At 35.3% G+C, this 20,566-nt stretch overlaps 2 protein-coding genes across 2 annotated transcripts; both read right to left on the bottom strand.

Annotated features, from left to right (window-relative positions):
- Positions 1–4,232: 4,232 nt before the first annotated feature.
- On the bottom strand, positions 4,233–7,909 carry LOC116134441 (cation/H(+) antiporter 20-like). The gene is made up of 4 exons (XM_031420118.1): positions 7,702–7,909; positions 6,597–7,625; positions 4,904–5,770; positions 4,233–4,833 (listed from the first exon to the last, which is right to left on the bottom strand). The coding sequence occupies exons 1-4, from the start codon at positions 7,882–7,884 to the stop codon at positions 4,462–4,464; spliced, it is 2,451 nt and encodes an 816-aa protein (XP_031275978.1). The 5' UTR covers positions 7,885–7,909; the 3' UTR covers positions 4,233–4,461.
- Positions 7,910–12,324: 4,415 nt separating this feature from the next.
- LOC116134447 (cation/H(+) antiporter 20-like) lies at positions 12,325–15,974 on the bottom strand. The gene is given in 6 exon segments (XM_031420126.1): positions 12,325–12,714; positions 12,888–13,413; positions 13,415–13,543; positions 13,545–13,804; positions 14,557–15,582; positions 15,677–15,974. Coding segments are annotated over 6 exon segments (2,511 nt in total). The 5' UTR covers positions 15,857–15,974.
- Between the last annotated feature and the right edge of the window lie 4,592 nt (positions 15,975–20,566).

The raw sequence follows: 20,566 nt of genomic DNA, 5'->3' as shown, positions 1-20,566 counted from the left end.
AAAGAAAAGAAAGACTAGAAAAAAAAAAACAGAATAAGAAAAATAGAAAAGAAAGTGCATAATCTATGCATTTGTGCATTTGCATCATGAATATGCATAATAGCATGCTCATTATCATGAGTAGTGAAAAATTAGAAAATTTAGAGAAAAACATAAAGCAAAACAGAGAAAGAATGAGAAAGAATAGAAAATAATCGGGAAATAAGATGTAAGGAAAATAAAATTCAGAATTTAAGCAACGGAGAGAGAAGGGTAGCATAGTGGGTTTACTTACTGAGCAATTAGTGTTCACTCCGTTGTTTTTAATGTTTTTGTAGGTAATAGGTGAGTTGTGGTCGCTTGGAACATCACGCAGTGGAAGGGTTGGGCTACACTATCAAGTTTCTATTTTGAGTATATTTTGTAAATATTTGTAAATAAAGAAAAATTAAATATGTGCCCATACTTTATTACTCGTTTATATGTGTATTTTCTTATATATATTTTTAATGAGTTTTACTGATTATTTTACGAGTATACTAGCTAGAAAGAAAGTATTACAAAGGACTCAAACATAAAGAAGCCAAGAAAATGTCTGACGTGATGGACAAAATTGAGAGGAAGATTTGAAGAAGAAATCAAGAAGATGCAAATAGCAATTGGAATGGAGAATTGGAAAGAAATGTGCGGGTTACTAGGTTAGACTTTTAGGGCAAATACAAGGGCTTTTGCCTCTTGAAAGTTGAAAGTGTTAGAGTAGGTGCCCTAAAGCCAATAAATTACTGTAGTATTGACTCTTTGTAATCATGTTTTATTATCAACAAAAGGCATTTATCTATGCCATATGATCTAATTATATTCGTATAAGAAAATGGTATATGTCCTTAGGTTGGTAAAACCGTGATAAAGGCATCAAGTGTTTGAAATCTCGATAGTGAAAATCCTATGAGCACATATGGTGGTCATTCTAGAAACGTCCATAGCCCCAATATTATCTTGACCTAGGGCACAAATAATACAGTATGACTATCATAGTGTTGGACGACCCTATCGAAAAGTATTAACAGATCTTACTTGTCAAGGTTGTTCAGTGACAACCTGGTGCAACACATGGGTGGTTGCTTATAGGCAAGTTCACTGAACCGACCCACCAGAGGATTTGATACGTTTATAAGTCCTGAAACACTTGTAAACATAAGTGGACAAGGAATTGCAAGTCCTAAAACACTTGCTAATTCGATTGAATTGAAGAATTTCACTCCAAGTACTAAAACACTTGGATTATGGAATATGGAAAGCAATAGAGGAAATTCGGCCTAAGCAAGTTCCAAGGAGGGAGAGAGCCCAAGCATTTCGGCCCAAACCATTCCAAGTCCAAGCCCAACAAGGAAAGCTCAAGCCTACCAAGAAAGAAGTCCAAATGTTGAAAAGGTTCAATCCAGCCCAAGTCTCATTCCAAAGATCCACATGAACCCTTATTGGATCCATTTGCATGATTCTCAAGGCCCAAATTCTTACACCCTTATTAGTAGACTTAATTAGGATTATTTGATCAAGTTTTGATCTAATGAAATAAGCTTATTTCAACTAATAGGGTGGTTAAAGACATAGATCCTAGAATTAGGGAATCATATCTTTTTTGCATTAAATAGACATGGCCTTGCTTTGTAAATGAATGGCTTGTAATATTAGTTAAGTTTATTTCATTTTAATGTATTTGTCAATTACTTGTTTATCCTTGTATTTACCTATATAAGGGCAACTATTTCATTGTAACAATTAGCTTATGAAATATATGAAATTTGGTTTATCCATTTGAGAGACCTTGTCTGTTCTTGAGTGTGCATTCTTTATCCAAGTCTTGGCAATGGTATTTGGTGGTGAATCAATTCAAGTTGGCGGAGTAATCCTTTAGGCTTGAAGTGTTTCTACTTGTCTTGGTCCAGATTTGCAAGTAAGTGTGCCTTAGTTCATGTTTTCAATTTGGCCGAATTTCTACTTGATTTTTGGAGTGTGTTGTGTTGATGAATTGGTTGGAAATTGATCAGGATTCCATATGGATTGTAACCCTAGTGTCTATGTAATAAATCCTCTAACGAATGGTGGTACATGTGATCCTTAGACTTAAGATCACTGGAGCGCCTTGTACACCGATTGATGTAGTTTGACACTAGCCCAAGTAATTATATTCAAAGCTGTCAATACGATCATGATTGGCTATATTAAGGAGTGTATCAAGACTATGGTGGATCAACAGAGGATTCATCACTCCCAGGTACGGAAGAAATTATCTCACTTAATAATTTGGTAGATGGCAACGACATTAAATCTATGGCCACAATGGGATTGAATTGTAGCTCAATTCAATCTATTCCAATCATTGATCCAATAACCAAATACTGACATATCAAGGATATCTGAGGTTGATACTACTTCTATGCCTCGGCGTTGATGAGATAATAGATGATGAAAAGATTAAATTGCAAGGTAACCATATTATTGATAGGTAGTGGTTTTCTGAATCCAGATCCATCAAGTGGCCATGAGCTTGGCTAGAGGCCAATCTTGGTCTGTGTCGAGTGGGATGATTGATTGATTGTCAATTTCGATACTATTTACTATCGATACGATGAGGAGCCTTTGGGTCGCACACATAGAAGACAGAATAAGAACATAATTCGTGAGAGGGGTATTTTCGTCATTTATGATGAAAGGGCATTTTGGTAATCTCATAGTACAATTAAATTTGCTGATATTGTTGCTTAAATTTAATTTTATATGGAAATTAAATTAGTGAGATTATATATCTATATTTGAATTCAAATATAAAGGATATTATATAATATTAATATTAATAATATGAAATTCAAATTCGGTTTTTAAATTTGAATTGAATTGAATTTAAATATAATGGATGTTATCTAATATTAATATTGATAATATGAAATTCAAATTTTGGTTTTTAAATTTGAATTAGAAATGACATGCTTGGTTGCACGGGGAATCTATTCCAAATTGGAATAAGTTGTTTGCTATTCGAATTGGAATAGATGGCTATTCCAAGTCGGCATAGGATTTAGTGTGCACTATTTAAGTGCAATCAAAAATTAAATCATTTAATGATTGAGTTGCTAAATTGAAACCCTAGCCACTCTTCTCTCTCTCTCAAAAACGTCATCCCCTTTTGTGAGGAAAATAATTTTTCTTTCCAGGAAATATTCTGCTGTGATTTGTTCTTGTAGGTGAGTGATCTTCCTAGCCTAGAAGTCTCTCATCGACGGTAGTCTTGTCTTCGTGTGGATACCGAGAGTGCACTTCTATTTTGAATTGGCTTGCGAATCCAACATCATCGAAGGAGCCTTCAATGCTGGTATGATATAATTTCTTTGATTTGATTTCTTTTATGCAAAATAATGTAAATGACGTAATGATCATGGGTTAAAGGTTAGGGGATCTTGAATATTTTTTTTTAAATTCCGCTGCGTAATGGATCCGTTAACTTACAGAAAAGAGTTAAAGGAAAATGAGGTTTAAAAAAAACGGGTTTTTTATTTTTTTAATAATACTGGGTATCAGGTACCCGGTTCTCTTAAAATATATACTTGATACTCGAACCAAGTACCCAAAAAATCGGGTTCAGTTAACCCTTTTTTTTTTGCACACCCTTAGATATGTTATATAGATTACTAAATTGCCCTTATTTTTTAATATTATTTAGATTAATTTTAACCCTACATTTGAAAATTTAGTTAAAACACCTTCACAATAAAAGTTTAAAAATTAATAAAAACATCCCACCACCACTGGTTGGTAGTCATGCGTCGATCTAACTGTTGTTAATGGCCAGATAGATCAACAAATTTGGTTATTAACAACGGCCAAAGATTTGCTCGTTAACAACGGCCAGATTGATGCACGGACGGCTAGATCTAATCGATAGTTCATCATTCCGAGGGCGTCCATCGGCGAGTAGTGGTGGTGGCCGACAGAGGGCGATAGTGGCCAAGTCTGGTATTCTTGTAAATTGTTTTCAATATAAGGGTATTTTTGTCCAAAAGTTTTGTTTATAAGAATAAAATAGTCTATGAATATTTTTGTAAATTGTTTTCAAAACAAGAGCATTTTTGCTCAAAAGTTGTAATAGTTAGAGATAAAATTATAACAAAAATAAGATTACCAAATAATCTCAAAATACCTAAGAAAATTGTGGTATTCAGATTACCACCTGTATAATTAACAGTGATTACTATTGGTTTTAGAAAATTACCAGAATCTTATATTACTTATCAACCAACCAAACAGCCCAAAAAGTAAATGAGATCCGAAGACCTTATTTATATACATATAGGGAAGTCCAAATTAATAGTTGAGCTTGAAGTAGCTAATCTCTAAGAACTGAACTTCAGGTTCCCCACCAAACATACTTGTACATCTGAATAGTGGAGCTATAAAGCCACGTGCACATTAATTTCCTAATCATCCTCACACACGGGATCCTTCAGCTATATTCCTTGCATGAATTATCTTGTCAGAAACCGTTTTAGAGACATTAGTTTCATTTCCTTCAGCATTGTGCTGGCATTGGATCACAAGAACGGATGATAAAATGCAATAGTGTGATGAAGCCAAAATGTTTCCAATCGGTCCCAGCTCCACGTTCTCGGCCTGATTATCGGCAATTTTTGCCTCCATATTTGACGGGAACCTTCCTTTCCCAACTAATACAAGGTCGTAATCCCTACTTTGCCCAATCGTTAGCAGTTCCTGTTTGATGTTGCTCATCATCTTCTCTTGGTACTCCACTGACTCGTTCAACTTCCTCTTGAATCCCTCCAGTGCGACATCATCCGGTTCCTGCTCATAGCATTTCAGCACACTAGATAATCACTGTTTAAAATCATTGACTCATGTTGGAAAATTTTACCTTTTCCCCCTCGTAGTTAATCTCGCTGCTTGATAAGCCATTGTCGTTGTCAATGAACCTTACTAGAGTCAGCTTAAATGTTGCTTGTTCTGCCATTCTGCCGCCTAGTTCCAAAGATTTCCGATCATCGGGGCCCCCGACGAATGCAATGCATACCCTTTTCGGCATGGAAGCGGTTGAGTCTCCCACCGTCTTAGACTCGTAACTAAATCCACGGTCGACGAGCACTGCCACCGAGCAAGGTGCATTCTGTAAAACCTTCCGGTTGACCTCTCTCCAACTAGGTAAAACGCTATCCATCGCCTCTGCGCCGTCTCCTCCTCTCCACTGTTTGTGGAAGGACAAGATGATCATCGTCACCCTCTTGTCCTCCGCAACATGGAAAATGTCCTCATTCATTGAAGACAACGATGAAATGGCTGTCGAATGGCGAATAATGGCTCTTCCCTGCTGCTTATAAGTTTCAAATGCAGTGACTATTTGATTATTTGACATGCCCCGACGGACTTTATTAATGAAAGGAACGCCGTTCTTTCGAGCTTTCTGGACCATAACAATCGACGACGAGCGGTCAGTGAGCTCAACAAGGTGCATGATGTAGAGTTTGAGACGGGATATCTTGGTGTTCCTCATTAACTCTATAACATTGATGAGTGAAGGAACGCTTTCAGGACCGTGTATGCAAGCCAAGATCCGAAATTCGTCTTCTGGTTTCTCGCCATTCGCTGATTTTCGCTCCAATTGTCGTCGAGTTTGAGTAGTAACACTGCGGAGGGGTTTGTAAATCGCCAAAACTGTTGGAGTTGTCATGAGAGTAGTTACGAGTGCCATGAGCACCAAAATTGCGAACACCTCATCATTAAGAACCTGTTGATCAACACCATAACACATTGCTTCAAAAAAAAATTTAACTCATCAAACAAATCATTTCTTTAATTAACCCAGTTAAAATATTTTGATCAATCTGTTACGCTATACTAAACAATGCGGCGTGGTGAATCATAATTTTAATAGTGGTCATAAAGTTGACAGGACACTGAAGAACAATTTATTGCACCACTATAAAAAGCCAATTGGGGAATAATTTGTTTTGATGAATAGTTGCTGATGTTAACAAGCTGCCAATGAAAGTCTGAATGAATTTTTGTAACAATAATGTTAGTGGACAACTTCTTTAATATTCTCCCACGACGACGTAGTAATTCGTGATTGATTAGTTTATAAATTGATAGGTAAAACCCATACAAACAGATAGGACTTATTTTATGAGTTGATTAATGACGAGCTACCATATCGGGAGTTATAAGAAAAAGTTGTGGTATTGAATTGTAAACCTAATATTATTCTTTTATAAATAAAATAAAAAAATGTGTATTAATATTAACCATATTAATAAATGAAATTTTTTATGATATTAATACATTAAAAATGCATTTTTTTAATTTATTAAATCAAAATCTTCTTATATCGTGCATGTAAATTACCAATATGATAGTTTGAAAATTAATTACATTTTTCAAATTTTAAATTTAAATATTGTAAATTTAAGAACTAAACTAAAAAATCCAATTTAAATGTGAAAGGTGAAATATATTCTTACATTTTTTATACAAAGAAGTAATTGTATTTATTATTATAAAATGGTATTTATTGATAATAAAAATGATGAAAAAGAGGTTATCATTTAGCTCACCTTTTTTTCCCTGCCAATGTTAAGAACAATCAGCTCCACTAATCCCTTTGTGTTCATCAGCACACCAAGCGCTAAGGATTCTCTAACGGGAATCATACACATCATCGCCATCACAAAAGTTCCCAATATCTTTCCTGCACAAGCTGTTGATATCACCAACACCAAAAGCCCCCACGCCTCCGCACCTCGTATCTTCGCCACATCGGTTTTTAACCCACTTGACGCAAAGTAAAGCGGCAGCAACAATCCCGACACAAAATCCTGAATCTTCGTCATCAACCTTACCGCAAATACACCTCCTTTTGGAATCGTTAAACCAAACACAAAAGCACCAAAAATGGCATGAATTCCGATGAGGTCAGTGAGAAATCCTGATAACATAACGCCGGCTAAGGTTAAACATACATAAACTTCATCGCCGACGTCGTTTTCGGATGAGCACTGGCGGCCAACCCAGTTCATTATGGGACTGACGACAATAAGCATGAAAGCAACGAAGGCAATGCCTGAAATGAGAACCCATATGGATATTAACGAGCTTTGATTGGCATCATGACCCGGCCCATTACCCGCGAGGGCTACAGCCAGGGCTAACAGGATCCATGCAGCGACGTCATTGAAGGCTGCAGCGGCCATGGCTGTCTGACCCACTTCGGTTGTTAGGAGTTTGAGGTCTGCTAGAATGCGAGCCAGTACGGGAAAGGCTGTAATGGAAAGAGACACGCCTATGAACAAGAGGAATTGGCCGTAGCCCACATTTTTCTCTGCATAGACGGCTTTTTTGAGAAATAAGGAGACTCCAGCTCCGAAGAGGAAGGGGAGTGTAATTCCGGCTAGCGCTATCTTGAAAGCATTTCTGCCGTTCTGACGAATTGTAGTTAAATCAAGTTCAAGGCCGACGAGGAAAAGGAAAAAGAGAAGACCAACGCTCGCTACTGATTCGAGTATAGGAGTGCTCCATGATGGGAAAAATAAGTGCAAGAATTCTTTGTTTCGTCCCAGAGCAGATGGTCCGAGCAAAATCCCACCCTGGAAAAAAAAAAATTCCGAATCATGAAAAAAGAAAATGATGAAAAAATAAATAAATAAAACATTCAAAACGTACAAGAATTTCAGCAATGACTTTGGGTTGACGCAGGGGTTTAATGAGGAAAGCGAGGAAGCGGCTGATGAGGAGGACTAAGATAGTTTGAATAATGAGTAAAGGGAATGCGTAGTTGAGAGGATTATCGCCTTGCCAGGCGCCATCTGATGAGGTTCTGATGGTGGTTACGTTAAGGGGCGCCATGGTTGAATTATTTATTAATGTTGAATCAAATATTCAAATGAATATTTGTATTCGTAAGCAGCTGGTTGTTTGAATTTTGATATAAGCTAGAAGCAGAGTTTTATAGAGCGGAGGTTAGTGGTGTTGCCAATTGCCATTACGGTAGTGGCCTCTTGTTTTGTCTTTTGTGGCCACTATCTGACTTATTTGATTCAACTTCAAATAATTCTGAAATAATCATGCCTCACAAAGCACCCAAATTTATTTAATTAATATTATACATATAATTGAGTCATATAATCAAACAAAAAATAAATAATAGAGTAATCATTTTACATAAATTTTGTATAATTTTTATCCAGTTGTATGATTCAATTATAAGCAGAGCATGATTGAATTTATTTTAGTCTTTATTTGGGAAAGAATTACCCATGCCTGGTTAAAATGTTTTCGATTAAATTTATTTTTTTAAATTGTTTTATTTTTAATAGATTATATATGTAATTTTTGTAAAATGACTAAAACAACATTTATTTTTTCAATTAAATTTTTATAATTAAAAATTTAAAGCTGATAAGTTTATAGTAATAATAAATGTATTCAAAGATATCATCCATCTCTGGATAGTCTTTTCTACCAAAAAAAAAAAAAAAAAAAAGTTCTGATAATTTAATCCACACTATTTTGATCATCATGAAATGAAATTATTCATCCATGCAACAAAATATCAATTTAGCTCGGATGAAACCTTTCATTGCGAAAGGTCAACAAAGATCGATCAAATTATTCATCCACGTCATGTCCCAGAGGTATGAAAAATTACTTCCCTTCACATTTTCAGAATTGTCTGATAGGACCAATACCTATCCTCAATGGCCTTAATTGGTTGGATATCCGATATCTTTTGTCTGGCCTCCATTTACCCCCTAGAAGATTAGTTAGTGTTATACTCATCCACTTTGTTTTAAAAGTATTAAAAACACCCTTGTTGTCAATGATCTGTTATGGCTCCATCCAATATTAAAATTAAAAGTCTATTTTACCCTTCTATCACTCAAACAATTTCTTAAATCCTTCACTCAATAGATATCCAAATCCATAAAACCAACCTTTAACTTATAATTGTATTTTCCTAAGGAAAGTTGCACATTTGTATAACACATTTAAACAGCATTTAACTAAAAATAAAAATAAATTAAATTAAAAAAAATGAACTATGGTAAAGTTAAGTCTTTTCCTTCAAAAATAATTAAAATAAACAACAAATTATGTGGAAGTTATTCTACCATTTTATTGTATTATAGAAACAATAACATAGGAGAAATAAAATAGACTTTTAATTTTAAAATTGAATGGAACTCTAACATATCTCTAAGGATAGGGTTGTTTTTAATACTTTTGGAATAAAATGGATGGATTTGATATTAATCAATCTCATAGGATTAAATAAATAAACCATATGGAAGAAATTTGTTAATTAAGGCCAATGAGTGGAGGTATAGGTGATTCTCCAAATGTGAAGGGAGGTCAATGTAATTTTTCATACCTTTGGGGTGTGAGGAGGGAATGAAATCTCAAGCAAGATGTCGGATAATCACCCTTCTTGAATTACTGATAGATTTTGAAATAAAGGACCCCTAGAATCGGTCAAATTAGACAATAGCATACTAATTCAACTTCCCTGCCAAAGACAAACGAAATTCATAATGGGAAACATATTATAATAACAAGATAATGGGCAGTTAATTGATGAGGATAATTTTAACTATTTTAACTAATAATGGACGGGAGATATCTGATAATGGAGGGGAAGCATATCTATGCAGCTAAAGTGGAGGGCTCCATATATTTACATGTTTCCCATTATCAATTTCGTTAAAATAATCCTTATCAATATAATATGCAGCAAATCTGCCCATTATCAACCCCTGCATATAATATGTTTCCCATTATCAATTTCGTTTGTTTAGTAATGGGCTAACTGATAATGGACGGGAAACATATTATATGCAAGGCTTGGGTGGTGGATAGGAGTGTTTTTGTTAAAATTTAAACTTTTTTTATTGTGGTTAGGGTGCTCTAACAAAATCTCAAAATGTAAAGGGTTAAAAAAATAATCCAAATAATAATAATAATATTATTAAAAAAGAAGGGTAATTTAATAATCTATATAACATACCCACTAATTTATTAAATCTAACCAAACATATTTAATATAACATTTTCAATAATTTTCAAGTAATTTATCTTCCCATTAATATAACATTCACAATAATTTAGCATTTCTAGAACCAAACACACCTTAGTATGTAAATAAGATGCTGATTTACTAAAAGGATATTATTATCCATACTTTAAAAATAAAATGTATAATATGAGCATATTTATTTATAACCTAGGTATTCCATTTATCTTATTTTGTGTTTGAATATTAGATTAACATATAGAAATTATAGAACTTGATTAGGGTATAATTGCAAATTTATAAAACCTTGTGGATTTTTTGAAATTTCAAGGAGGGCACTGGGGCAGTGCTCGCTCGGCCACTGTTACATATGTAAACATGTATTAATTATTTTTACTCAAATCTTATATAAATTTAAAAATTTGGCAACTTTAATTTCCACCATAGAAGAAGCGGCAAGTAGATTCACGCAAGGTATCAAATATATATTCACATGTCCTACGGTGACTCCCAAAACTATGCAACTATTTGTTTAATTTATATATGACCTTTCCTTATATCAATGGACAGTATTTTTAATGGACTGAATCAGTTTGATAAGAGGTTAATCAAAAAGAAATTATAAAAATGGGAAAGCCTCCAACCACTTAGTATATGCTTGTTCATGATAAAGTGGCTTTTACTGATAAATCTAATCATGTTTATAGATTCCTTACATGCGATATTGATAAATGGAAAGGCACTTTTAAAACCGAGATTGTGGGAATTAAAATATTCGATAATGATTTGTTTTGTTGTAGCTTTGTCATTTGATTCAACATTAATGCCTCTTTATAAATATTTCTTCTGGAATATATGCTGCCCTTTAGTTCAGGGGGATTTCAATTTTTTTGTTGATGCGTCTTTCACTTTTTGATATGCGTATCCATTTTTTAGGCTAAAATTCTTGATTATCCGTTTAATATATATATCCCACTCTTAAAATCCCAATTTGTTCGTCAACAAACTTGAAACAAACAATCATCATTGGGTGATCTAGTGGTAAAAGAATGAAGGAAGATCTAATATGATTTTCTCTCTTTGATGGTAAAAGGGAAAAAAATGATCTAACATGATCTCCCAAGAGGAGGATCTAACATGATCTTTTAAGTTCGAGTTCCCTTAAGAGTAAAAGAACAAGAAGAAAATCTAACATGGTTTCTCAAGTTTGAGTCTCTATGATTATTAATAGGGGTGATTACAGGAGTTCTTATCCTGTCGATAATTTTAGGGTCTCAAAAGATTAGTTAAGATACGTGTAAACTAGTCCAAACACTTCAGGTAAAAAAAACAAAAACAAAAACAAACCCTACTTGAAACAAGGAAAGGAATGCATCACTTTATGGCTTATGCAATGGCACTTCATTTATATTCCCACTTAAATTGGAAGTTGAAACTTGCATGATGAGACAGCAGGGCTTGGCCACATTCATTTTTGTTTTGCATCATGAGCTCATGAAAAAACAAATCTTGTCCCACTTTCATTTTGTTTTGGAGCATGGGCTATAAACCAACACTACTAGCCCAATCTTAGTCCACATTTTATACAGTCCTTAATCAGAACCTTGTTGTATTTTGTCATGCCACTTTATGTTATCTTTAATCCTACGATTTTTCTAGGTTATAATATTATCATCAATTATATATTTAATGTTTTTAAGGGGGTTTTTGGTCTTTCATGAAAAAGTGGATGAAACAATGCGTATGAAATATGTGATTACTTAAATCTGTTACGAGTAATGTTAGGTCCACAATCCAATCTCACAACTCTCGACGTGACAGCTCGTAATTGGTCAGTCAACAATTATACAAGCAAGACCTATGATAAGCAGGCACCCACTTATACAATTGTAAACTGACCAATTACGAACTGTTATATCGAAGGTTGTGAGATTGAGATTGAGATTGAGTTGTGAACTTAGCATTAGTGATTTATTTCCTTAAACATTTAATATTTGTTTATGAACATATAAGCCCTGAATTAGTTGGTCTGGCCATTTTTTTTTTTTTTTCCCTTTGATTCATTGATCCTATATCCTCATAATAAAACTGAATCGTTTTATAATCCACCATCTGATAAAAATGGCCTCTTGAAGGTCCAATATACATGATCTATTCAACTTCTTATTATATTTTCTTCTGGAGATACAAAGGTCCACCACTCTGAAATTTCGGAAACATACACTGGTAACTACAAATACACACATATACAATTTACATGTACCAGTAATAACCAATCACACAGCCTTTGAAATCTCTCCTGCACCTGACAGCTCATCACCCTTGAATTTCACGTAGTCAGAGTGACCTATCTTTGTCACCGGCATCTCTTCAGCATGCGCCATATCATGCTGTTGAACCACAAGCACAGAAGATAAAACGCCTTGCCCTGATGACGCCAAAATGTCTCCAATAGGCCCCAACTCCGCAAGCTCGGCTTGGCGGTCCGCTAGTTTCGCCACCATACTCGACGGAAATCTGCCTTTCCCAACAACTATAAGATCGTATTCACCGCTCCGTCCTATTGTTAATACTCCCTCAACAATGTTGCTAGTCACCTTGTCAACGCAATCTGCCACCCCATCCCACTTACTCATAAATTCACCCACAGCAATTTTATCTAGCTCCTGCATTTGTTCCAAAACAAAAGTAAGAATACATAATAAGACCCCGAACAGGCATAAAACTTGATTATTTAGAGTAAACTTTAAGACTATTCATTTAAATAAATAGGAGATCATGTCTAAAATTTATCCTTTTGTATAGTTACGGTGAAAAGATTTAAGAGGAGGGAGCTTGCCTCTTCTTTTTCTCGGTTCATTTTGGCGGTAGAGAAGCTGTAATTCTGTTCGCTACACCTGGTTGGCGCGGGCCTTAATACGACGCCGTCACTTTGCAAACCATCTTTCTCAATGAACCTAACAACGGTCACTTTAACTGCCGGGTGTTCAGCCATCATGCCACCTAACTCTAGAGCCTCACGATCATCGGGCCCACCAAAAAATATGATGCAAATCTTTTGACCGACTGTAGAATTATGCGCCGGAGTTTGGGACCCACTACTGAATCCACGGTCCACAAGCAATCCCACGGAACAAGGAGCGTGCTTTAGCACCCTTTGATTAACTCCTCGCCAACCGTGGCCCAAATTCTCCATTGACTCGTCACCTTCTCCTCTCCATTGTTTATGGAAAGGCAATATAATCATTGTCACCCTCTTATCCTCGGCCACGTGGCAGATATCTTCATGCATTGTGGCCAAAGGGGAGATGGCTGTTGTGGGCCTAACAGAAACTCGGCCCAGTTGACCGTAGGCCTGAAAGCCACGGAACTCTGTCATGCCACTCGCCGCGGCGGAAACGATTGATGAACGGAAAGCCATTCTTCCGGGCTCGTTGGACCATGATGATTGAAGAAGAGCGTTCAGTGAGCTCAACAAGGTGCATGATGAAGGTTTAAGCTGTTTCTTGGTGCTTCTGGTGCCTCAACAAGGCTAATGAGCGAGGATACATTTCCGGGGCCGTGAAAGCAAGCCAGGACTCTGAGCTCGTCCTTAGAGTTTGAGTCACTGGCGTTGGATAAATACACGTAATTTGCGGCGAGTAAGAGCGGAGGTGCGGGCGCAGGTTTGTAGATGGCCATTACTGTTGGTGTTGTAATGAAGGTGGTGAAGAGTGCCATTAGGACTAGAATCGCAAAGCTCTCATCGTTGAGCACCTGTGAGAAGAAGACAAAATGTCATTACTCATTAGTATTGTAATTAATTCATGAATTTTATACACCCTTTTGAGGATGTGAATCGCAAAATCATTTTCAAACATTCTTATGTATTTATTTTATTATCTGCGTGAAAAGCAATAGTTGGGAGGAAGGATCAAGATGGTGCTGAATTGGTGAGGTCTGACCTAAGTCAATGATGGGCCTATGAAAGTATCAGGGCGCACATGGTTAGACCATTGAGGAAAGAATATAGCCTAGCTACCTTGAAATTTTGAATAAAAAACAAAGTTGATGGCTGAAACCTGATGACTTTTCTATATGTTACCTTGTACCAATTTTCCTTTATTGGACACATCACGAATCTTTAGAAATGAACAAGGTTGGTGGTGGTGGAAAACATGAAACACATTAAACTGGGTTGCAATTTCCGTGTGCATCGATTCTTCATTTGAACGTTGGTTGGGTAGAGCATGTGGAGCCACCTATGAAGTTGCTGAGAAAAAACTCATACTAATGCTCTGGAATGTAAAGCAAAGGAAAAAAAGTTGAACAGAAGAGTGCTCAAAAAAGGAATTATAGGGCCAATAAAGATACAAGATTAAACTAATTTTTTACAGTAAATTTCACTCCTTTTTCTTTCATAATAAATTAATTATGTTAGATTTTAATATATTTGCATAAGTAAATAAACTGATAAAGATGATACGTTAAGTGAACAATATTCAAAAATTAAACTATGCAAAACTGACCTTCTTCTCCTTGCCAATGTTGAGAACAATGAGTTCCACCAATCCTTTAGTGTTCATCAACACACCAAGCGTGATGGATTCCCTGGCTGGAATCATAAACATCATGGCCACCGCGAAAGTTCCCAAAATCTTGCCGGCACACGCGGTTGTTATAACGAGCCCCAACAGTCCCCACGCCTTCGCGCCACGAATCGTGGCCACGTCTGTCTTTAATCCACTCGACGCAAAGTAAAGTGGAAGAAGCAAACCCGACACGAAATCTTCAATCCTCTCTATCAATCTCTCCGCAAAATCCCCTCCTTTAGGAATGATTAATCCAAAAACGAAAGCACCAAATATTGAATGGATTCCGATAAGGTCTGTCATAAATCCAGATACCATTACTCCGGCTAAGGTTAAACATATGTAAGCTTCATCGACGACGTCATGTTCCGGTGAGCACCGACGGGCGACCCATTTCATGACGGGTCGTATTGCTACAAACATGAAGATAACAAAAGCTAGGCCTGAAAGGAGTACCCATATGGCTATTAACGGGCTTTTCTTTTCCCCACCGTCACCGTCACCGGCGAGGGCAACAGCTAGTGCTAAAAGGATCCATGCAGCGACATCGTTGAATGCGGCGGCCGCCATGGCTGTCTCGCCCACTTGGGTTGTGAGTAGTTTGAGCTCTGCTAAAATGCGAGCGAGAACAGGGAACGCCGTGATGGAGAGAGCCACGCCCATGAACACCAGGAACTGTCCGTAACCGACTTCTTTAAGTCCATCAATTGTGTTTCGGAGGACAAAAGCGACGCCGATTCCACAAACGAAAGGGAGCGAGATACCGGCAAGAGCAATCCCGAAGGCTCTTTTACCAGTCCTCCGAATCGAGTTCAGATCAAGTTCAAGGCCAACCAGAAACAGAAAGAAGAGAAGACCGATACTCGCCACTGATTCGAGTATCGGATTGCTCCATTTCGGGAATATACGATCCAAATAATCTTTGTTTCGCCCAAAAGCCGATGGCCCCAGCAAAATTCCACCCTGAAAAATAAAACAAAATTTTATCACAAATATTATTAATAATAAAATCTGTTCACTTTTGATACATTAATTATAGCCAATTACAAATACGTACAATTATTTCGGCAATGACTTTGGGTTGGCGAAGGGGTTTGAGAAGGAAAGCGAGAAAACGGCTAACCACGAGGATTAAAGTTGTTTGAACTATTAACAATGGAAAGGCAAAATCTAGGGGATTGTCTCCTTGCCAAGCTCCATTTGATGAAGTTTTAACGGCGGTTATATTGAATACCATCTTGTATTTTTAATGTTTGAGTTCTGGTAATATTAAGTATATATGATAAGAATTTTCATGTGGACGCGGGAAGAGTGTGGAGAAAGAAACGAGTGGCAATGTGAGCTGTGAAGAGAAGTTATGGGCAATTTATAGAGGGCAGAGGGAGTGTAACTTGCTTGTTGCTTTGTTAATTTTCGATATAAGTTTTGGTCCTTGAGCTATACTACTAATAATATTGCGCGGCGTTCCCCGAAATTTGGGTATTGTCTTTTTCTTTGCTTTAGTCTCCTCTGAGTTTGGCATTATTGATATGCATGGTGTCACGAATTTTTCGAGTCAAAAATCATAAATTATTACAGTATTTAAGGGTGTAAAGGATAAGGATGAATTAATTAATTAATTTGGAATTTACTCTATTGGAGTTTGGTTTTGTAAATTGTGGACCAAAATATATCCGATGTCTTCCAATCATATCTTCAAGGGCCTTAAAATAAGGTTCGTTTTAATTAATTTTATTATTATTGCCACGTACAATGTCTCTCAATACACTCTTTCCAAAACTTAAGATTTTCATTTAATTTGAATTCTTTTTAATACACAGATGTATTTGTTTTTGTTCAGGCAATTTCATTATCTTGAGTAAACTAAGCTCTAGGGTGGTAAATACTAAATACAAGAACCTGCCATAGAAGTAATTGAAATCGACGGCTGTTCAATTGATTCCAAGACGTCTTTTACTTGTCAAACTTTAATAAAAGAGTTAAGACTTTTCCCACCCAATTAGTGGTTCTTATCCACAATTTTTTTAAATATTATTTTATTAACTAAATTCTTTTTTTTTCTAGTTTTAGCGTTATTAGCAACCTCATATCACTTTTATACGTTTTTCTAAGTATCATCCATCAAAACCCTTTAAACTTTATTTTTTTTGACTTTATCAATAGTTTACAATCGAACGATTAGGACTTACATAGTTATCACTTTCAAATTAAATTCTGATCAATTCTAATCACTCAAATCTAATTTTTTATTATCAAAAACTCATCGTTATCTCTTTTTAAAGGGTCCAATAATGTATACTAAATTTAATTTTTTTAATTAAAATGTAAATTTAAATAATAAAATAATATTTTAAAAATAAAACTAAAAAAATTGTGAACTCTGGATAAAAATTTACCCTGCCGACTTGCTGTCCTCTGGCAGTTCAACAGAGAAGCAGGACGCGTGATTACTGTCAGAGTTAATTTTCTTCCCGTGCCAAAATCTGCTTTTTCGCCTTCCAGATTTTTGCCACCTAAGCATATAATTGTGAAGGTTGAAAATTAGTATTTGTCTATTTAACTTATCTTTTTTAATTTTTAATGGGATATAAATTAAATATTACAAGTGTTATTATTAAATTAACATAATAATTTTTTTATAAAAAAAAATTAAACATCTGGGTGCGTAAAGAACTCATGAGCACCATGTGATGATTTCTACGTGGCAGCAAAGCTTAACGTAAGTTTGGAAAAGGTTTCAAAGTGAAACGTAGTGGCCAAGTGAGGTAGCCAAACGACACGCATATGAAACGCTGTAGCTTATTGAAAGAGCTTGACTTGACTGGCCATTGATGGCAATGTAATTTTAATAAGAAGCATGGGGTGGAATGTAAATGTTGCCCATTGTCAACGAAGTCTCTCTCTCCTCTCTCCACATTGAAGCCTCTTCAGTTAGTATGTACTAATCTAAGAAACACAAACTTATATTAAAATTTGTGTAAAAAATAATAATAATACCTATATAGGGTCAAAATTCTGACAAAAAATTTATCCAAATCTTTCTTCAAATAATAATAATAATACTTTTTTCTCATTCAACAAATAAATATCACGAGAACCTTACTGAACTCTGTCTAAAGTAAGATCTATGGGCAAGCCATCGCTATTTCTTTGATGTGTTACACGACTTTCGTAGTTGAATATTCCAGTATTTTTAGTTACATAGTCTGCTTAATTTATTTTTATAAAGAAAAAATGAAAAACGACAACCACACAGCTGATTCCAGGCCAGTAGGCATCACAATTATTTTCAACCCAACATCACCAAGAGCCACATCTTTATCATCACTACCACTTATAATTACACCACCAAGACGGCAAGAACCATATCTTTATCATCACTGCCACTGTTGAGTCTTTCCTCTTTACTGGTTGAACCCAGCAAGTTATCAGAAATGGCGCAAATCAAATTAAGATGTTATCCTTTGCCTTGAGGTGAAATGTCCATGGCAACATTTTACCTGCCAATAAAAAAGAGCAAAAAGCAAGGTGCCCGTGAGTCAGAACGTCAACCAACAAGAACAGTAAGATCAACTAAATTAACTTTTGCAAGAGAAGTCTGAAATCCCTCGTGTTTTAGTTTCCATTTTTCCATTTCCCAATTATGAAATCGAGACATCAATCAAGATCTCAGCCACAAACTACCTTCATGAAAAAGTATAAATCTAGTTGTGCTTGCTTCACATTAATCACATAAATCTCCGGCTAAGCTTTCACCGCTCAGGACTAAAGGTTCAAGACCACAAATATACATGTCATTTTTTTCATTGGTTGTTTGATAAATTGGGTTTCTGGGTGGAAGGGTCCCAATGGTGGACGGCAATCCACCATAAGAATCGATCGAAATTTCAAGTTGCAAATTATATCAAAGTTTGAACGATGGGAAATCCACCATTAGACTCGGACGTATTTTAAGTGCGCAATCACTAGTATTAACCAGAAAGCGATATATATACTTTTTTGTCTTTTTCTTTATTCAAAGCATTTTATGAGGCGGTGGCATAATGTGTCGGTCTTATTTCGTCAAGTCTTTAATTAACTGATAAATTACTTGCATATATCTATCTATATAACATATTAAAAATGTATTCATGGCAAAAACTGTTCGTTCGTCATACCGTAATCTGGGAACTGAATTTATCCAAGTCATTAATTGTCATCTTCAACAGTGGATTTTATCCCTAAAAAGAGAAAGATCTCGAGAAATGAAGAAGTGTTGCCAAGTACTGTCCATTATAAGTCATACCCTAATTTGGTTCTTATGAGTTTATTTTCATCCAATAACTCATGAATTGACACCTTTTTCACATTGATTTAATTCCCAGAAGGGAAATATTTTGATAAATGAATAAGACAACGGCCAGCTGTAAACTATAGTAAGACACATGCAAGTTAAGGTTTCTTTTACTCAGCCGTCCCAAGAATCAAATACATAAAAATAAAACCAAAAACAAAAAAAAAAAGAGTTCAATTTCCACGTGATCAGTGGATTAGCATGAGCTATACGAATCTTATCCGGTCCAAATAATTAAGAAAGTAAAAGAATACTGCTGATTTGTCCTCAAAGACAATGTAATATTGACAAAAAAATTATGGAAGAAGCTCTGGACGTGAGATTCAATGGCAATAATAATAACTTAATTATGCATGGACCCAATAATTCAGTGAAGCGTACAATTACAAGCATTGTTTAATTAAACTTAACCAAGTGTTGAACTTTGTTATGAAGGCGTGATTATATGAAATTGTTCTTTTTGGCAGAAGTCTTGTTGCCATGTCACAACACTGTGGAGCGAGGAGAAAAGAATCCACAATGTGAATGGGGAGATATACTATGAAGATGATGATGCTACTGGAATGTGATGTTAATTATTCAAGAATAAAATGATTATGTCGAAGGTTCATTATATCCTCATTCTTTGTTTGTATTATCTTTGACAAATGACAAATAAAAGTTTTTGGTCCACATTTTAAAACATTTTATTTCTGAAAACTTCTACAACATTTGTAACATTACGAATCAAATGGTACAAATTGAAATATTATAATTCAAAAAGACATAAACCATTCACCGTTGAAAAAGAAATGAATTGACTACTATTCAAGGTCCCCCTTTATAAGTTATTATTATATGAGTAAACGATTTTTTTCCCCACCCAAGGTTTGCTAATGACACTTTCCTACTCAAAAAACTTCGAAATATCACTTTCTCATCCAATTTTATATTCCGTTAATAACTAAAATAACTTCACTTTCTCAGTCGGTATTCTACGAGTTACCAAGGAGCCAGGATAAAAAGGGTTTTGTATATAGAAGCTGTGGATCGAATGGTGGTAACTGATTGAATATTCACCGTCGGAACGTCAAAAATCAGCTAAGAACATGAAATCTAGCTTTGGTGGCGATAATTGGTGAGAAATCAAGTATTGAAGTGAGAGATATTCTGTAAAGAAGAAACCGGAGGTTTGGTGGTGACATAAAGAATTTTCACCTTGGAATCGGCCGGAATCAGCTTTGAATAATAACGAAATATTAACTTTGGTGAAAAAATAGTATTTTAAAACTATTTGGTTGGAAATGTCATCAAGGGAAACCATGGGTGGGAAAAAGTCGTTTACTCTTATTATATACACAGTAAATACACTGGAAAGTATTTACACATTGCTCTATGTAGCATTGTATTCGATGATTATATTACAACTTACAACTGACTTAAATAGAAACTATATAATTTATCATTTCTTCTACAACATATTACAATTGGTGTACAAAAATTTGTGCTAAATATATTGAGAAAAATGATAAAACTATCAATAAAAATTTTTAATGGAACATTTATGAACTGTTAAATTTCAGACAAACTTATATTTGAGTTCAATTAGAATGCAATTGGAAAAAATTAAAGCTC

The sequence above is a fragment of the Pistacia vera genome, unplaced genomic scaffold, assembly GCF_008641045.1.
Source record: "Pistacia vera cultivar Batoury unplaced genomic scaffold, PisVer_v2 Contig288, whole genome shotgun sequence".
In the NCBI taxonomy this organism is placed as follows: Eukaryota; Viridiplantae; Streptophyta; class Magnoliopsida; order Sapindales; family Anacardiaceae; genus Pistacia; species Pistacia vera.
The sequence above is the reverse complement of the archived record's forward strand: the minus strand, read 5'-3'. Positions and strand labels throughout refer to the sequence as shown.

Coding starts and splice junctions, on each gene's coding strand:
- LOC116134441 (XM_031420118.1), bottom strand. CDS start 7,884: ATGGCGCCCCTTAACGTAACCACCATCAGAACCTCATCAGATGGCGCC. Junction 5,771..6,596: donor ACATTGGCAGGGAAAAAAAG/GTGAGCTAAATG, acceptor GTTGATCAACAG/GTTCTTAATGATGAGGTGTT. Junction 4,834..4,903: donor TTAACTACGAGGGGGAAAAG/GTAAAATTTTCC, acceptor TGCTATGAGCAG/GAACCGGATGATGTCGCACT.